This window comes from Marmota monax, unplaced genomic scaffold (assembly GCF_021218885.2).
Source record: "Marmota monax isolate L192 unplaced genomic scaffold, Marmota_monax_Labrador192_F-V1.1 WCK01_AAM20220418_F8-fsc00205, whole genome shotgun sequence".
In the NCBI taxonomy this organism is placed as follows: Eukaryota; Metazoa; Chordata; class Mammalia; order Rodentia; family Sciuridae; genus Marmota; species Marmota monax.
Window position 1 is genome coordinate 2,850,000 of NW_026692417.1, and position 20,382 is coordinate 2,870,381.

Consider the following 20,382-nt stretch of genomic DNA (forward strand, 5'->3'; position numbering starts at 1 on the left):
CACATAAAAATAAATAAAGGAATTGTGTCCATCTACAACTAAAAAATATTTTTTTAAAAAATTCCAGTGACAGTATTTGCCCCTTTGGAAAGTAGAATCTCATTTTTTTTTTCCATGAATGGGGGAGGGCTGCTTTCTTCCAGGACAGTATGCTTTTGAACTTAGTGGGAACTCAGCAAAAACTGAGCTACTATAGCTGCTTCAGGAAGGGCTGCAAAGGCGTCTGAGTGATGTTGACACTAGCATGGAATAGCACCCAGTGGATGCGTAACACATTCATTGTTGAAGGAAGGACTGACACTTACTGAGTGCTCACTATTAGTGCTGGGTGATTTCCTGTCACATTTAATCTTTCCAACAACACTAGAAGTTAGGAATTTAGTATCCCTTATTGGAAATGCATGGGACCAGAAGTGTTTGGATTTTGTGATATTTTATGTGATAAGGTACCCAAGTCTAAACATGACTATGTATATACACCTTCTATCCATAGCCTGAAGGTAATCTGTACAATATTTTTAGTGCGGCGGCATTTTGACTGTGGTGGGTCACAAGCGGTCAGGTGTGCAGTTTTCCACTTGTGGCATGTCCGCACAAAGTTACAGATTTTGAAACAGTTCAGATTTCCACATTAGGAGTGCTCAATCTGTGTTTTTAAAATTTTTATTAACACCGCTTCCTCCTTTTCTTTAGCAAACAGGCTTAGAGAGTTTTATTTCCCAGGGTCAGAATTCCAAGCCTGGATGCATAGAGTCCAAGCGCGATGTGGACTCTCAATGACCACTGAAAACAGATGTACCACAGAGTAGGGCTTCTTAGATTTTGGCATCCGTCTGGATCCCCTGGGGTCCTCCATCTATTCGATTGGCAGGTGACCTGTCTGGGCTTGGAGCAGATATTCAGCGGACAAGCCCGGGACGGGGGTGAGGGGTGGGGGTGAGGGAAGATGCCAAAACTTCTGGTCTGCAGCAGAGTAAGATTTCACAGTAGACTCCGGTGTCCCTGTCATCCTGAAAAAGCGACACCTGTTCCATGGGAATATTTACAGCGCCTTGAATTTGGTTCAGTGAAGGAAGTTTTTGAACTTTTCAGTTTACAAAGATACCGAAACTGCCTAGCCGAGGGTGAGAGAGGACCCTAGACACTCCGGAATGGCGGCATTTCCGCCCAGGGACGCCCTGCGGAGCGTGGGCCCGGCGCCGGGTTGCGCGTGTCCTTCGCAAGCGGAGCGCGTTGATCCCGTGCGCGCCGCACGGCGCTCGGCAGCTTCCCGCGCGCGGTGGTCCCGCCCCCGGGGCGGCTCCCGGCTCGCCAGCCCCGCCCCCTGACCCGGCCGCTCTCCCCTCGCTCGCTCCAGCCCGGGCGCGCAGGGCCCGGCCGCCGCCATGTCGGGCCCGTTCGAGCTCTCGGTACAGGATCTCAACGACTTGCTCTCGGACGGCAGCGGCTGCTACAGCCTCCCGAGCCAGCCGTGCAACGAGGTCACCCCGAGGATCTACGTGGGCAACGCGTGAGTCCCTCTTGCCGGCGCGGCATGGGCGCCCCTTCCCGAGCACCTGGCCCACCCGAAACTGGGGTGGGGACATTGTGGGGAGCCCGGGCGCTGTCACCCCTCCGGGAGCGGGAGTGGGGGCTGGGGACGGGGCTGGAATCGGTGCCCACCCCCGCGCATGGAGCTGAGGCGCTAGTTCCTGGCCGGCCGGGTCGCGGGGTGCGCTGAGACCGAGGGGTGCAGGCCCGGCGCTCAGCTGCCACCCTCTCGGGGTTCGGCTTTGGGCGGGGTCGGGCTACCATGTTCACTTAACAGGTGGACCTCGGTAGCCCTGTCGGTCTCCTGCCCGCGCGTGTCATGTGACAGCAGCCTGGTTCTGCAGTGAGGTCACCGCGGAATGTCTGCCTCCGCTTCTATGGCAACGGGCTGACGTCAGGATCTGGGCGTGGTACCGTTCCCGACCCTGCAGGCCAAGTTCGGGGAATTGAAATACCCCAAAAGAGAGAGAGAGTTGGGCCAGGGATTTCCTGGCTCCTTTTCTTATCTTCCAGATAGAATTTGATTTAGATGGGATAAATCAAAATCGTAAGCCCAATAAAGGATCCGAACCTTCTCATCACCAGGAAATGCATTTATTATTTATTACTACGTGTTCTTCTTATCAAATTGATTTTCTATTTTCATACTACTAATAAGAATTCCTCAGCAGCAGGATAGAACCAGGGTTAGCAATTCTGAAAAGTGCTGAATTGCCAGCAGGTCTACAGCCTGGGGAGGGCTTGGGTTGGATATTCATGAGACTCAGAGGACTCAGTTATCAAGGTCCTAAACTCCGTTGCCCCAGCCCAAAGACTGCATGTTAAGAACCAGTAACTAAACCCTCATTTTACACAGGAGAAAGCGGTGACCCAGAGTGATTGAGGGATTGTGAGGACAGGGCCAGGGTCTTGTTCATATGTATGTGGCTGGTCCTACACTAGCACCTGCTGCTTAATCTTAAAATTACTGCCACTGAAATGGGGGTTATTATGGACCTAGAAGGGGTTCATGAGGCAAGGTCCTAACCTCATGGGGACAGGTCTCATCTGTTCCATCACTTATTTATCACATTGAGCACTTGCTAGGTGTCAGACACTGTGCAATGTTCCTTCATAGTCGTGATGATAATAATGATAATGGTTAATGTGTAAACTGTTGAATTAACACTAGAGAAGGGAGATGAATGGGAATGACTCTTCTTTGTTCTTTCTGTCAGCCATTGCTTTATAAAACTGTTCAGTGTCCTGAGCAGGAACAGCTAAAAAGAATCTCATAGTGTCAGCCAGTGGCCCAATAATTGCAGTATTCTGAGGAAACCCTGCCTACTCACCAACTACCCAAGCAGCAAGCAGGCTGTCAGGGCAGTTTGGCACATGGATCTGTTGCTACTTCCCAAGTGGAAACCAAGGTTGTAAATATCTGGTAGTAGCCAGAGTGACAAAGGTGGTAGCCACTGTAAAAAAACGTATCCCTTGTCCTCTATTCAAATATTAGGGTATTGGTGTGTGTGGGGGTGCTCAGTGGGGTCAACTAACCATCTAGTGATGAGAAAACTCAAGTCCACTCCACTCCCCCCCCCCAGAGCTCCTAAGTAAAATTAGAGTTCCATCCATGTCCTTGATGGGCAGGGACAGAACCTTTGTGAGCCATATTCTCCATGTCTTCAGGTGTTGGAGTTAGTGTGGGCATGTGAAGCAGAGGAAGGTAGGAGTGAGAGCAGGGCTGGATGTCGGGAGAAGGGAGATCTCCTCCCAGCTCCAGATCAGCAGCCTGTGTGTGCACATGCACATCCCTGTGTCCTGTCCTATCCTTCTAGAGTTTAACCTCTATCAGGTGAGGGCATTTCCCTCCTTTTCTCCCCACAAGGCTGCTGTGGGGAGATCATGTAGGAAACACCACTATGATGTAATAACTGCTGTTTGAATTGGGGTGTTGTTGTGAGATGAAATAAAGGGACCCTTTGACCATTCAGATCAGGTATTTTGTAATCTCCATAGTTCTGTTGAGACTCCTTATTCTCCAAGTGCTAACTCACCCAAGACAGCTTCAGAAACAAGTTTAGAGGAGTGTGGCAAGAAGGATCGCTTAGTGAGACAGGGAAGGGGCTGCTTGGCATATGATGATTTCATTCTTTTTCACTCATTTACCACATATTTACCCAGCACATACTATATGCCAGGCACCAGAGCAAGTGCTGGAGAGACTGACCTGAAGCAGACATAGTTCCCTTCTCAAGGAGCTCACAGCCTCCAAACAAGTACAACCACATGTTGGAATAGTAACCCTTGCTGTGGAGTCAGGCTCCATCAACAGAATGGCTCATTTAACACTTATAACTATGCTAAGCAATTGGCACCATTACCATTCCCATTGTACTGAGAGGGAAATGGAGGCAGAGAGAGGTGAAGTGGCTTGCTCAAAGTTGTCTGGTAGGCTGGATCCAGACCCAGGGAGTCTAGCTTCAGAGCTGTTTTTATTCACTTGCCTATGTCACCATAGAGAGAGCATGTTGCCATATGGAATGGAGGGGAGGAAATAGTGCAGAGGGTGGTGAAAGATGAGAGGGTGCATGTCTACAGAGAAGGCTGGAAAGGGTAGCAGAGGGATAGCTTGGGCATGAAACCACCAGTCTATTTGGGGAAGCTGCTGGTAATTGGATATGGCGAGAGTGAGGAGCAAGGTCATAAGATGAGATTGTAGAAGCCAGCTGGGTCCAACACACAGAGGGTTCCTTACTTTGCCAAGAGGCTCAGATGCTTCCCCTCCTTTCTCCCCTGAGGCTGCCAGTTGGTCAGTTAATCATAATCTGCTCCTGTCTCCTCTCCAGGTCTGTGGCTCAAGACATCCCCAAGCTGCAGAAACTGGGCATCACTCATGTCCTGAACGCTGCTGAAGGCAGGTCCTTCATGCATGTCAACACCAATGCCAACTTCTACAAGGACTCTGGCATCATCTACCTGGGCATCAAGGCCAATGACACACAGGAGTTCAACCTAAGTGCTTATTTTGAAAGGGCTGCAGACTTCATTGACCAGGGCTTGGCTCAAAAGAATGGTAAGGGACCTGCTGCTTAGGAACAAATGGAAGGCAGCTTTGACATGGACTGTTTTTCTAGAAAGACCCACAGCAGATTTCCTCTGGGAAAACCTTTCCTGTTCCTTGTGGTGAATGAATGAGAACTTCAGGTTTCTCTCTGCTTACCTGCTGCCTTTCAGGTGGCCCCCACACTGTACAAGACATTCAGCTCTTTAACACAGTGGCAATGTCAGGTCCTTGCATTGGAAGCTTTTGGCTGAGGTTGGTTTCTAGCCACTTACCTCTCCACCCAATTCAAATAGCTCTAATAATGAGGAAAATCTATCCTTGTTCCTGATAAGAAGTCTTCAGGCAAAGGAGCACCAGGACTAATTGATGACACAGCTCAATGGTGGTGTCTGGACTAGGTTCTTTCTTCTGCTACCTTCACTGTTAGGTACACCCCTCTGGTCCCAAGATGGGAGCTGGCTACCACACCCCAACTAGACAGAGTGCAGCAGATGAGCAGTCATTTCTTCCTTTCATTTCTGTCTTTTTAAGAGCAAACAGAACATTCCCCCGAGTTCCTCCAGTGGGGATCTTCTCCCATCTCATTGGCTAGGTACTTACATGGCCAGGGGAAGTGGGGCAGCCATGACTGGCTTAGGTTATGGGTCAGCCAGTCTTTAATTCTTCCTGCAGTCCTCAGACATAGGTGGGACTAAAGGGGAACTACAGAGGGGCTGGTGGCCAGGCAAGGCATGCCAAGGAGAAATCCTGGGAGGCCACAGGATGGATGTCAGTTGAGTATTCTGGGCACCTTCCCCATATGCTTTTAGCTCTTTCTCTCAGCTCTGCCCATTGCCTCTTCCTCACTCTTTGGGGAGGGGGTGACCCCAGGAGTCACTATCAGCCTTGTTTCTAATACTTCTTGGGCCTAGCAGCCTCCCTATCCAAATAATTCCCAGTGCACAGTTTCCTAGACCACTGGCTAGCACACATTCAGGGCTCAAGAGAGTTTTGTTGACTGGGAAACTGCAGACTCTACTATCAGGCCTTCTTCATGGTCACTGTCACTCCCTACCCTAGCCTGCCCTCTTTCCTCCTGCTCTGCTGAGTTTTTCACCTGGTACTGATGGAGAACAAGGGGCCCAGTTAAGGCCCAGTTAATCACTAATTAGTCATCCATTTAGGGGACTCGGAGTTCTTTGACTTTGTTTCCTCTTTCCAGTCAACCAGGAAACATACCCTGGCTTCTTTTGATCTCCTGCTGTAGTCCATGTGGGCTAGATCTTCAGTCTGGAAAGCTCTCCCTGCCTCCCCACTCCTCTGTCCTCTAGCAAGCTTTCTTTCATGCTGTAGGGCTGAGCATAGCATCCTCTCTTCTGTGAACCTGCCCTCAAGCCGGGTCCTCTGTGTCCCTTGTCCATCTCCCCAGCATCTGATGTAGCATCAGGTACATTCTGTAGTTGGTATACTGCAAATGATTACTGAACAAGTGACAATGAATTCCGTGGGCTCAAGTGCCAAGTGTAAATGGTTTCAAGACTGGGTGAGTGAGTCAGCAGAAATATACTGGTCTCAAGGGACCAAGGACCAATCACTAAGAGAGCCAGATGGGATGGCTGTACTTCCAGCTAGGAAGATCAAGAGAGGCTGTGTGGAGGGGCTGGCATCTGGGCTGGACTTGGATGCATGGTAGACTGTGTGCCCTGGGCATAGAGCATGTTCCAGTTGGCAAGGTGTCTGCTCTGCAGAGGGTCCTGTTCCCAGGCAGGGCAGGGGAAGCTCCACTGTTTTGTTTTGTTTGTACTAGGGATTGAACTCAGGGGCACTTAACCACTGAGCCACATCCCCAGCCCTTCTTTGTATTTTATTTAGAGACAGGATTGTTTAGGGCCTTATTAAGTTGCCGAAGCTAGCTTTTAATTAGCAATCTTCCTGCCTCAGCCTCCCAAACTGCTGGGATTACAGGCGTGTGCCTTGGTGCCTGGTGAAAGCTCCGCTCTGAATGCTGTAGGTATAATGGCCAGGGAGTGAATGGGCAGGAAAGTGGAGGCTTCCCACCTCTTGATTTGGGAGGCTCTGGGAAAACAGAATGGTGTTCTGGGGTAGGGAGAGGAGGGCAGAAGAGCTGCTGTTTGACTCTGGGCCAGCAGATTTCCCTCCAAATAATACCAATGTACTGGATGCCACAGGGGACTTCTCGTATTGGTTAATATTTATTGTGTACTCCGGAAAACCAGCCAGTAGACTGTGTATGAGTATACACACACACACACACACACATATATATATATACACCCAGGTAAGGTGTGTATATGTATATATGCACACGCACACACACACACACACACACACACACATATATATATATATATGATTTATCATATTTATTTATTATATAGTAGGCCCCCTTGTCCTCAAGGGATATGATCCAAGACCCCCCCAGTGGATGCCTAAAACTGCAGACAGACATACTAAGCTCTGCACATGCTGTGCATTTTCCTGGGTGCCCTGTAGCTTGCCACATAATACCAGAGTTCATCTGCCTTTCCATGTTTTATCTTCTGGTGCCTTTTTTGCATCACTACTTTTGCTGTTTGAGGTCATTAATTTTTTAAATTAAAAATAAGTAAAATAAAGGTTACTTGAGCCAGGATCGGTGGACATGCCTGTAATCCCAGTGGCTCGGGAGGCTGAGGCAGGAGGATTGTGAGTTAAAAGCCAGCCTGAGCAAAAGCCAGGCACCAAACAACTCAGTGAGACCCTGTTTTTAAATAAAACACAAAATAGGGCTAGGGATATAGTTGAGTGGTTGAGTGCCCCCGACCTGGCACTCACAAAAAAAAAGTTACTTGAACACAAGCCCTGCAATGCCATGACAGCCAACCTCCCACTACTAAGTGACTCACCCTCAGGTTGGATATGTTGTGGATATGCTGGAGGAAGGGGTGATTCACGTGCTGGGCAGGAGGGTGTGGGATGGCATGAGACTTCATCCCGTTACTCAGAACTGCACAGAATGTAAAACTTAATGACTTGTTTATTTCTGGAATTTTCCATTTCATATTTCTGACCATGGTGGACCATAGGTAGCTGAAACTGCAGAGCAAAACCACAGATAAGGGAGGAATACTGTATTATTTTATATATATATATATATATATATATATATATATATATATATATATATATATACACACACACACACATTCAGATATGTATGATTTATTAGACTGTCTCAATTTATCAGAATTGTCTCAAGTGATTATCAGGTCAGGCAAGTCTGAAGTCTGGATAACAGGGCCATCAGAATGGAAACTTAGGCAGGGTTTCTGTGTTAAAGTCTTGAGGCAGAATTACTTCTCTAGGAAACCTGATTTTGTCCTTAGGGTCTTTAACTCATTTGGTGAGTCCAACCTACATGGTAAGGGTAATCTCCTTTAAAGTCCTTTGATGTAGATATTAATTACAACCAAACAAAACCTTCATAGCAACATGTAGTCTTGTGTTGTAACAAGCAGTTGGCCACTTCAGATTAGCCAAACTGATCTGTTTAACCAGCAAGTTAAAATTTAATTAAACCCAGGTTCAGATGGCTTCAGAGAGTTGGGGTTTAAACTCCTGTGCTGACAACAGAAATCTGGGACTGGTGACAGGAGGGCCAGTAGGAGTTTTCTAGGCAGCCAAGATGGAGAGAGAGAACAATACATGCAAAGGCATTGAGGTGAGAAAATGGCAACAAAGCAGTTGGCTTTAAAAGCCACCCTTTATAGACTAGACCCTACCCTCAGGATAATGACAGGTCATTTTGTATTTTAAAAAGATCCTTCCAGCTGCTGGGTGGAGTGTGGATTGGCAGTGGTGAGGCATGATGGAGAGAGCTGCTTTTAGAGGCGTTAAGGGGCACAGGTGAGAGATGACGAGGACTGGGCGTGATAGCCCACATCTATAGTCCCAGCTGCGGCTGCTCAGAAGGCTGAGGCAGGAGGATCACTTGAGCCCAGGAGCCTTAAAAAAAAAAAAATGTGTATATATATATATATGAATGACAGGAACCTGAACTGAGCACTCTATGTGGGGAGGGGGGCAGAAATAGAGAAGGGCCTCCTGCGGTGTACTGAGACTTTGCTGACAATGACCTCTGGCCTCTCCTCTTTGTTCTTCCTTCATTCCTTCACCTGTATTTTACTTATTAGTGACCTCGAACAGCAAAAGTAGTGATGCAAAAAAGGCCCCAGAAGGCAGGCCAAAGGCAGACTGGAGTGCTGGGAGAAGGGGAGCAGGGGTGATATCAGAGGAGGGCTGGACTTTATAGGACCTCAGGGCCGCTTGGAGAGCCAGGAGAGGGCAGAATGTGTATATGTGTGTGTTGGTTTTGTTTGCATTTATACTTGACATCTGTCTTTTTAAAATTGTTTTGTTGAAATACATTTAGGTTTCTGTAAGCTACAACGTTAAATGAGACAACTGAATGAGTTTTGACACATGTGCACACCTGTGACAGTAAACATAGCCATCACCTCCACAAATTTTGCATGTCCTTTAGTCCTCTCCTGCCCCTTTGCCCTGTATTCCCAAGCACCTGCTGATTTGCTCTCTGTCACTAGAGATCAATAAGCATTTTGTAGGACTTCATATCAACAGAATCAGACAGTGTGCATTTTTTATTTCAAGCTTCATCCATGTTGTGTCACACATCCCTGGTCGATCCCTCCCTTCTACTTATTGCTGAATAGTATTCCATTGACTGGATACATTACAGCTGCTTATCCATTCATCAGTTGGTGGATGTTTGAGTTCTCCTCGTGTTTCACCTTTGATTAAAGTACAAAATATACACAGAGAAGGTCCATGTCACAAGTATGTAGTTCTGTGAATGGCACACACCCATATATCAGCTTCCAGATTAAGAAAAAACAGGGCTGGGAATATAGCTGAGTTGGTAGAATGCTTGCCTCACATGTGCATGATCCTGGATTCAATCCCCAGCACCACACAAACAACAACAACAACAACCAAAAAAGCAGCTAGCCTCTGCAACTTGGGGAGACCCTGTTTCAAAATATTCAAGAAAAGGTTGGGGTCTGGGGTTGTGGCTCTGAGGTCGAGTGCTTGCCTAGCATGTGCAAGGCACTGGGTTCGATTCTCAGTACCTCATATAAATAAGTAAGTAAAATAAAGGTCCATCAACAACTAAAAAAAATATTAAAAAAGAAAAGAAAGGGTTGGGGATATAGTTCTCAGTAAAGTGCTCTGGGGTTCAATTCCAAATACTACAAAAAAAAAAAAAAATGGAAGAAAACATAACCAGTCCCTTACATCCCTGGGAAGCCAGCTTACATCCCTCCTGATCCTCTGCCCCTTCCTCACTCCCTCACTCCAGTCTCAAACAGCACACGTCAGTCATGCCAGCTCTGCACTCTGTGGAACCATATTTATTTGTGTGCTTCATACATGTTGTTTCTGGTCAGTGGTAGATTGTTCATTTGTATTATTTACCCATTCTACTGTGAAGGGCCTGCGGACTCGAGTTTCCAGCCTGGGGCTTTTATGAATATGCTGACTGCAAATTCTGATCCAAGGGCTGGGATTGTGGCTCAGTGGTAGAGCTCTTGCCCAGCATGTATAAAGCACTGGGTTCAATTCTCAGTACCACATATAAATAAATTAAATAAAGGTCAGTCAAATTCTGGCCCATGTCTTTTAGTGAACACGTGTGCACAGTCCTGTGCACTGGGGGTCCTCAGTGGCACTGCTGAGCCTTAGGGTGGGTGTTCAGCTTGAGGAGCTTCTGCCCCAGCTTCCAGAGTGGCTGTACTCTTTACACCTTGCCCTCCCTGGCTATCCAGAAGAGTCCTTGTTGTTCCACATCTTCACTGGCTGACTTTTTATTTTCTGTCTTTATCATTTTAGCCATTTTGGTGGCACCCAGTGGCATTGCATAGTACTTTTTTTTTTTTTTTTTTGAGATTGGACCCAGGGCATCCAGATCCAGCATCATGGGCAAGTACTCTACTACTAGTAGAGCCACATCCCCTGCCCTTTTTAATTTTTTTATTTTGAGACAGGGCCTCAGTTGCTAAGACTAGCCTCAACTTGTGGTCCTCTTACCTCAGCCTCCTGAGTACCTGGGATTATAGGCATGCACCACCATGCTCTGCTACATAATGCTTTTTTTTTTTTTTTTAAGAGTCATGTGGTCAGATGTCCCCAGCTCACTGAATCTCCCCCGTTTCTTACAGGCCGGGTGCTTGTCCACTGCCGTGAGGGTTACAGCCGCTCCCCAACACTAGTCATTGCGTACCTCATGATGCGTCAGAAGATGGACGTCAAGTCTGCCTTGAGCATCGTGAGGCAGAATCGTGAGATCGGCCCCAACGATGGTTTCCTGGCCCAACTTTGCCAGCTTAATGACAGACTAGTCAAGGAGGGGAAGTTGAAACTCTAGGACACCCCCACAGCCTCTTCTCTAGAGGTCTGATGGGAAGGCCCTGCTTGAGGGTGTCCCAAGCCGCCATGTTTAGGAAACAGTTGTACCCTTCCCCCAGAGTCACAAGGCACTTGCCTACATGTCTGTCCCAACATGGCCCTGGGCCACTTCCCCCTATCCCCAGGGGGCCTATAAAGAAGCTTGCCAAGGAGGGCATTCTTGCTTCCTGATTGTCCTGTTCCTGTAATTTATGTCCTCTTCTTCAGGTGGGCACTTGGGAGGGGAAGGCCTGTGGCATGCATGCTTCTCCATGACCCAGGGCAGGAGGTCTCTGGGAATGTGAGGCCTGAGCCACTCACAGGGGCTCCTCATGACCTCCTTCCCACAGCCTAGATTCTCTCCTAAGTGGAGACCTCAGCACCTTGAGCCCAGTAAAGGCACTATGCAAGTGTGGCCCCCTCTGTCCCCACCACGTCTGTCACCTGGTTTCATCACAGCCTTCCACACCCTGCTCATGCACAGAGGCGCATCATGGGGTCTGAAGCTGGGCTGGGGGTATCGTCAGTTAGTGGATGGAAATTCCCGTGAAGAGGCTGCTTTTTAATTATTTCCTTAGGATTCAAGATATGCCACACAAGGAGCCTGCTTGGGTGGGCAAGCGCGTTCTCTTGGAGGACTCCCCTAAATGCATAGAATTTTTTTAAATGTGCCTCTTTGGAAGGCCAGAGTTCTGAATGCACTGCTTTGGAATATTTCCTTGGACTACTCTGTGACTTCGCTTGTTAGGAGAGCTATGCCTCGGGGCACGGTTTTATTTTTCTTTTTTAGAAAACAGGGTGTTGAGATCCAGCCTATTTAAAAACCCCACCATTTGGAGAATTACAAGGGTTTTGTCTTGAATTATAGTGTTGGCAAGCCCAAGCCACTCGTGCTAACTGCTTTTTTGTCCCAGTTGCTATTCCAAGAACCAGAGGAGGAAGTGAGCCAATTACAGCGAGTGTGCGGGGTGAGCGCGTGGGGGCGTGCCTCTCAGACCCGCAGCCAGAGGACAACAGGGAAAGAAGAGTTCCACTTACAGGTGGCTCAGACCTCTCTGGTGCCCTTGCAGGAGCCCTGGAGTGATGCAGCGAGAGAGAATGAGCCATGGTGGAGCATCCACCTGGGTCCTTCGCTGGTGGCAGAGCAAACATGAAAAGGACTTTTTAAAGATGTTGTCAGAGTGCACACTAGCACAGTGTGCGCACATTTGCCACAAGATGGGAGTGTGTGTTGAACTGTCTTGCTGGGACTTTACATTCTTGTTATTATGGAAAGTAATGCAATGCTGTGTCTTCAGGGTCACTCAGGGCAGAGAGGTGGTCCTCAGCACTGCTCCCAGCGCCTACTCAGAGAAGTCTCATCCAAATTTCTGGAATTAAACTCTGGTTTTGAGTGTCAGATATATTTAGGGTGTTGTTCTAGTGGGTGTACCCAGCTCCCCGAAGTCTATTATAAATTTATGTGGGATCACTTGCAAGGATTTGCACAGGAGTCTTGCTTAAAGTGAAAGAAGTGTCAGGGACTTTTGTTGAATATTTAAAATTCAGCTTTAAATTTAAATTCTAGCAGTGTTCATGTCAAGGTGGGGAATGTGCCTTTTTCAGTGACTAGGAGCTTCCAGCAGAGATGAGAAGCAGGTGGCCTAAAAGCCTCACTCCCAGGGGTGCAGATCTCTGATCACAGCAGGAACAGTGCTGCGCAGCCAGGACTGTCCCCATCCTCTTTTTTTCTATAAACACAATCGCCCTGAACAACGGGGATCTGTTGTCCTTACCAGATATTGGGCTGTCGAGAGAGACCCACCTAAATGGAGTGGTCATCCCCTGAGCTGTGGACCTCACATCACAGTTCTCACTTAATCTAACTTGATCCTCATGGAAACCCTATAAAGTTGACAGAGCTTAATCTAATCATACATTGTTACCATTTTTTTTTAAAGGAACCTGTGTTCAAAATGATTAAGGGCATAACCCCTAGTGTCCTTAAGGAGAACGGAGGCAAGATTTTAGGTTTGCTGTTCCAGGAAGCTGGATTTGTTCTTTCCTGTGATACAGCTCAAGAAGGGAACTCCCCAGGAGTGTCCAGGTTCACAGCTCACACCCTTGACCCAGCCCTGGAGAAGGAAGTGGAAAGTATAGGTCCCCAATGGGGTTAGAATGTGCAGTTATTCTTCCAGGTGATTTGTAGCAGCCCTAGGCTTTCTGGGTTCTGCTTCTGGAAGAGGCTCAGGAATAGGCTGTGATTACCCCAAAAGACAGTCAATTCTTAGGCAAAAGCTGCAGGTTGGCCTGGCTAATCAACTAGCACCCCTTGCGGGCTGGCCTCTCTGGAGGTATGAGGTGGGGAAGGCTATTGGGAGAATTACTGCCTTTCCTTTGGGGCTACTTTGCTGAGAACTTGGGATTTTTTTTTTCATTGTCTCTAGGCCTAGAAACCCCATATTTACTTTAAGAGATTTAGCTCCTAGTTCTTTAAGTAAAATACAAGTCTGTTGTGTAAGAGCCATCACATGCCCAGCCGTGGGTGGGAGCTGTTCTTGGAGAGCTTTTACCCCTGGGAGGTGATGGAATGGAACTCAGGGTGTCCCTCCCCCTCCCCAGACCTGATCCCTTTCTTTGACTAACAGAGCCCCATCCAGGCAAGATTAGAGGGCCAAATTGAAGCAGTCTACCTTTCCATAGGCTGATCTGTTTCCCTGCCACTCTGAGTTACCTTGAGAGAATATACTACCACCTATCAAATGAGGGGACTTCTCTAGAAGACCATGTGGTCTCTTTTGGCTCCCACATTGTAGGGGCCTCTAAGCAAGAATTGCCATTTGAAATTTAGCACCTCCAGGAAATTAGAGGGAATGCATAATACTACAATGGCCAGCAGGTGGCGCTGTGTTCTACCCATTGTGATGCATGGTTCTGAAAGGGAATGTTGTGCCTTTTATGTCACAAGTTCATAGTAAGATGTTAACAATGTTAAGATGCTAATGTTTTAACCAAAATAAGCACTGATCTTAAATATTAAGAGATGAGCATTTCCCGTGGGAAATTTTATTTGTCATAAAACTAGTGTCAGGAATCACTAAAGAGCCAACAAAGATGGTCCTTCTGTGTCAAGATTCTGTCCTGACTGGAAATAGAAGCCATCTTAGGGTGAGAGCGAAGACTGGTTGGAAGCTTAACTTTTGTTCCATTTACCTCCTGCCAGCTTTTAGGATAATTTGATTATAAAGGAGTGGTCTCCTGGAAGGGGAAGGGGAGGTATCAAACTGGTTTAAAAAAAAAAAAAAAAAAGTCAGGCTGGGGGTGTAGCTCAGTGGTAGAGCGCTTGCCTAGCATACGTGAGGCCGTGGGTTCAACCCCCAGCATCTCTGTCTCACACACACAAAAAACGCAAGTTTAATGTCCGTTGTATCACCAATCAGTGTTAAAACACTAAAATTGTAACCAAAATAAATGTCTTACCTTACAAAGAAACCGACTTTGTTGTCTTCCTTATCTCAGTTTTACTTATATGCCTTGACTTTGTTTGCTTTTTCTGTCTTTAGAAACTATTGTAAAGGGGCTGGGGCTGGGGCTCAGTGCTCTTGTCTGTTATGTGTGAGGCACTGGGTTCAATTTTCAGCACCGCATATAAATAAAGATCTATCAACAACTAAAAAATATATTTTTAAAAAAACCTAATGTAAAAATTAGCCCTCCTTAGTTAGAAGTTCAATGATGATTATATTTATGCAGTAGATATTTGTTGGACATCTTTCTAGTAACAGTTCCTGAACCATGGCCTTGCGAAGTGATGCCATTCATAAGGAGTTCAAATGCACAGAAGTTCCATTTCCAAAGCATATGCTGAAATGGGTTAACCTAAATGAACAAGTGGTGTTCAGTTCCTTAAAAGTGGATGTGAAACACATTTGTTTAATGTATATTTCTAAATGATTAAAATACCTACTTTAAAACCATGAGACATCTCTCTGGAAATCTGGGGTTCAGAAAATCTAGTTTGAAAGCCCAAGATCTAGATTTAGATCCAGGTTAGCATTCCTAGACCACAGAGTACTTGGGCCACCAGCCTGAGGAGAAAGGCAGGAAGGAGAGGGCAGACAAGCCTCCTACTTGAGCTGGCCTCAGGTCAGCCCAGCCAGCAGGATGTACCAGGAAGGTGTGTGTGGCGGGGGTGGGGGTGGGGTGGGGGGACAGACAGTCTCCAAAGGCAGCAGGGATGGTGGCAGTATGTGTGGCAATGGAGGAGTGACTGGTCCCCACCTCAGAGGGCCTGGTCTTCCAAGTAAAGTAAAGCTAAAGTTTTACCTTATTAGGGTTTGGGCAGCCATTGGTCTTTTCTAAGGAGAATGAGTGACAAGCTTTGGGGGGCTACTGTGCCCCAGGAGCTGCTGAATAAGCAGGGAATTTTCAGCTGTGCTGAGACCTTGAACTTTACAAAGAACTACTTCTTTTTTTTATTTTTTGGGTGCTGGGGATTGAACTCAGAAACACTCAACTACTGAGCCACATCCCCAGCCCTATTTTGTATTTTATTTAGAGACAGGGTCTCACTGAGTTGATTAGTGCCTCACTGTTGCTGAGGCTTGCTTTGAACTCGTGATCCTCTTGCCTTAGCCTCCTGAGCTGCTGGGATTACAGGTGTAGGCCACCACACCTGGCACAGAGAACCAATTCTAAATGCAAGTAATGAAGTAATTTAGACATCCATCAGTGCAAGCAACTGCCTAGAAACTGATGCCTTCCCAAACAAGATATTCCCTTTGTATCACTGACCTGAGGGAGCACAGTCAGTTTTTAAATGTAGTCAATAAGGAGAATCCTTCATTTCCATTAATTAGAGATGGGCCTCATGAATCAAGTAGAGAATGAAACCAGATGACCTTCAAGATTCTATGATTCTGAGGAGTTGAGGTAGCATAATTTACTTTCCAAATTTGGCCTGGCCTTCAAAGTCAGATCCAAATGCCATGTCTTCTCATGACCTCCCCAGAGGGAGAGATGGTTTTCTCCTCTGAGGAAACAATGCTTTGTCTTTAAAAACAACAATAAAAACAAACAAAATCTGGCGAAGACATGCAACAACAAGAACTTTCATCCATTGCTGGTGTGAATGCAAAAGGGTACAGTTGCTTTGGAAGACAGTTTGGCCGTTTCTTACAAAACTAAACATCCGCTTACCATATGATCCAGTAATGTGCGCCTTGGTATTTTTCCAAATGACTTGAAAATTGATGTCCACATAAAAACCTGCACACAAATGTTTACAGCAGCTTTATTCATAATTGCCAAATCTTGGAAGCAACTCAAATGTCCTTTAGTAGGCAACTAGGTAAAGGTGTGCATATCCAGACAATGGAGCACTCCTTAGCACTAAAAAGAAATGAGCTACCATGGTGTGAAAGTACATGGAGGAAATGTAGATGTGTGTTACTAAGTGAAAGAAGCCAACCTGAAAAGACTACTCTGCTGTGTGAGTCCAATTTTATGGCATTCTCGAAAAGGCAAAACCGATGGAAACAGTTTAAAGAATCAGTGGTTGCCAGGAGCTGGAGAGATGGGGGAGATGAAAAGAGGTGGAGCACAGAGAATTTGAAAATATTTCGTATGATACTACAATGGTGGTACTGTCACTATATATTTATGTGAACCCACAGAATGTGCTGTATCAAAAGTGAACCCTGAGCCCAGTGCGGTGGCGCATGCCTGTGATCCCAGTCATTTGGGAGGCTGAGGCAGGAGGATCGCGAGTTCAAAGACAGCCTCAGGAAAAGTGAAGCACTAAGCAACTCAGCGAGACCCTGTCTCTAAATAAAATACAAAATAGGGCTGGGGATGTGGCTCAGTGATTGAGTGCCTCTGAGTTCAAGCCCCAGTACCCGTCCCTCCCCCCCAAAAAAAAGAGTGAACCCTGAGCCAGGAGCCATGACACCTGCCTGTAATCTCCCAGTGGCTTGGGAGGCTGAGGATCCCTAGTTCAAAGCCAGCCTCAGCAACCCTAAGCAACTCAGCAAGACCCTGTCTCTAAGTAAAATATAAAAAGGGGCTGGGGATGTGGCTCAATGGTTAAGCACCCCTGGGTTCAATCCCCCCAAAAAAAGTGAACCCTGAGCTAGGGATATAGCTCAGTGGTATGGCACTTGCCTACTGTGTAAAGGCCCTGGGTTCTATCTCTAGCACTGAAAAAAAAAAAGTGAACCCTAACATAAACTATGGACTTCAGTTGATAATGATGTGTCAATATAGGCTCGTCAGTCATAGCAAACATACCACTCCGGTGGAGAATGTTGATAATGGGGGGTGTGGGGAGAGGGGGCATAGGAGAATTCTCTCTACCTTCTGCTTAGTTTTGATGTGAACCTAAAATTGCTCTTTAAAGAAATTAAGTGGGTGCTGGGTGTGATGGTGCCCACCTGTAATTCCAGTGGTTCAGGAGGCTGAGACAGGATCACAAGTTTGAGGCCAGCCTCAGCAACTTAGTGAGACATTGTTTAAAATGAAAAATATAAAGGACTGGGTATGTGGCTCAGTGGTAAAGTACCCCTGGGTTCAATCTTCAATAGAAGGGGAAAAAAATAAGTGGTTTATTTTTGGTTTTGTTTTTTGCAGTGCTGGGAATCAAACCCAGGACCTCACACCTCACACATGCTAGGCAAACACCCAGTCCACGTCTTTTTTTTTTTTTTTTTTTTAAGCATCAGAACCTTTTCTTAGTGATACCAATCACTTTCTACCTGGTATTGGAGTTATTTGGATGAAGAACTTTCTTCCCTGGTAGCGGGAGCTTCTGGAGGGGACCACATGTCCCCTTTACCTCTTAAATGTTTGACAAGTAACGTATTGATAGGTTGAAAAAAATAATCTTTCTAGAAATTAAAGTATGACTATTAAATTTTTTTTTAAAGCCAAAACTCAAACCCAGCTTTGTCAGCCCTTTGGAAAAACATGCTGTTATGGACTGCTTTGTCTTTCCCCAAATTCATGTTAGATTCAACCCCAAGTACTTCAGATTCCTTACTTGGAAACAGGGCTGTTGCAGATGTAATTAGTTAAAATGAGGTCATTAGGATGGGCCTTAATCTGTTATGACTGGTGTCCTTATAAAAAGGGAGCATTTGGACACAGAGAAGTTCATGTGAAGATGAAGGCAGAGGACAGGGTTATTCTTTTTTTTAATATTTTATTTTAAATATCTATGAATACAATACCTTTATTTTTATTTGTTTTGATTTTTATGGGGTGCTGAGGATTGAACCCAGTGCCTTGCACATGCTAGGCGAGCGCTCTACCGCTGAGCCACAACCTCAGCCCCAGGGTGATTCTTCTACAAGTCAAGGAACACCAAAAACAGTCAGCAACCCACCAGAAGAAAAATCAGGGGCATCCAGCAGATTCTCCTTCACAGCCCTCAGGATTATCAGTCCAGCCCTTGGCCTTGGACTTCTAGCTTCTAGAACTAAGAGACAATAAACTTGTGTTGTTGAAGCCACCCAGGTACGGTACTTAGTTATAGTGGCCCCACAAACTACCACACATGCCCACTTATATTTCCCTTGTGGAACTGGAGACCTGGCTGGGCTTCCTGGAGAATAGCCCTGTGATAAGTAGTAAGACCTACCAAAGGAACAAGTTATTGATATATGGAGCTTGGATAACTCTCCAGTGAATTATGTTGATTGAAAGAAGCCAATCTCCAAAGGTCACAGCATTACTTGACTCCATTTACATAATATTTTTGAAATGAGAAAATTATGGAAATGGAGATTAGGTTAATGGTTGCCAGGGGTTAGGATCAGAGACACAAGCGAGGGAGAAAAGTGGGTGTGGGTTATAAAAGGGCAACAGAAAGGACCCTCGTGGTTACAGAGCTGCTGTCTTTCACTGTGGTGGTGGACAGTTGAATCTACACGTGATAAACTTGTATAGAACTAAATATGCACACAGGCCCACAAGCCCAGGCACACATATGAATGAGTACAGGAAAACTGGGGTGATCTGAATAAGATTGGCAGATTTTGTCAATATCAATATCCTGGTTGTAAGCTGGGCACCATGGTGCATGCCTGTAACAATCCCAGCAGCTCGGGAGGCTGAGGAAGGAGGATCACGGGTTCAAAGAAAGGCCCTAAGCTATTCAGTGAGACCCTGTCGCTAAATAAAAAATATAAAAAGAGCTGGGGATGTGGCTCAGTGGTTAAGTGCCCTTGAGTTCAATCCCTGGTGCCTTTCCCCTCCCCAACAAAAAGAATCCTGGTTGTGATAGTGTACTATAGTTTTGCAAGATGTTACCAATGGGGGAAAGTGGGGAAAACTTACATGGAATCTCTCTGAATAATTTTTTACCAGTATGTGTGAATGTACAATGATCTCAAAATAAAACAATTAAAAAATTACTTCATACAAGAATGTTCACAGAAGTCTCGCTGAGAACAGAAGTTTGGAAATAACCTAAACTCACCACAACAGAGACCAGCTGAAACCTTGGGGACTGAACTCCAGGGGATATTGTCTAACTCTGAACAATGACAAGCCTGGGGACCCAGTAGATACTAAGAGCCACCAATGGCTCAACATTCAATGAAAAAACGGATGACAGATGTTGCAGCAGGTTCTCCCTGAGCCACCCTGTGAAAAGCTATGACTGTCCATTGGCAGAGAATAATTCAGAGGGTCAGTGGGATGGGGACCATTTAGAAGTCAAATGGATTCATTCTCTCTCTCTCTCTCTGTCTTTAACACTAGCTCAGTTCCAAAAAAAAAAAAAAAAACCAATGAAGTGAAATAAAATCTGAGTTTGGACATCCTCCAGTTGCTGGCTTTTCCTTTCATCTCCAGCAGGTGGCAGAAGCGTTCCAAGAATGGTGTCATCTCTGCCAGGGTCTGTGGAAGGTCCAATGGTTCTCACCAGCAGGTGGGGGCTCTGAGCATCAACCTGTGAACTCAAGGACCCCCGGGCATCGGAACTGGCCTCTCTGAAATTCAGGGCAAGAAGGCAGTTGTCTGGCCATGACAGGGTTAAGAGTCCACATTCCAGAACAGGGGAAAAGGAGGTGGGGGGCCTGGGGTCCACAGACAAAGGGAGGGGGCAGAGAGGGCCAGCTTCTCACAACATCCAGGCTCTGTTGGGAGAGATAGATCACCCCCAACAATGGCCACAGCTGTTTTTGTCTGCCCTGAGGAAACTGACTTAGGAAGCAGGTATCAGTGAGGGCCCTTCCTGCAGGGGCTTCTGTCTGGCTTGTAAAACTGTCAGAGCAGCTGCATTCATGTGTTGGGTGATGGATGATGAAAAGAAGGAGGACAGTCAGCAGGCCGCAGATGGACACAGTGACTTACAAGTTGAGGCAGGTGGTAAAGGCCTTGCG

At 46.4% G+C, this 20,382-nt stretch overlaps 1 protein-coding gene across 1 annotated transcript; it reads left to right on the plus strand.

Annotated features, from left to right (window-relative positions):
* The first annotated feature begins 1,324 nt into the window (after nt 1–1,324).
* Dusp3 (dual specificity phosphatase 3) lies at nt 1,325–14,491 on the plus strand. Its single transcript, XM_046442848.1, has 3 exons — nt 1,325–1,510; nt 4,359–4,585; nt 10,795–14,491. Exons 1-3 carry the CDS (start codon nt 1,386–1,388, stop codon nt 10,998–11,000), a joined length of 558 nt encoding a protein of 185 aa, XP_046298804.1. The 5' UTR covers nt 1,325–1,385; the 3' UTR covers nt 11,001–14,491.
* Nucleotides 14,492–20,382: the final 5,891 nt, after the last annotated feature.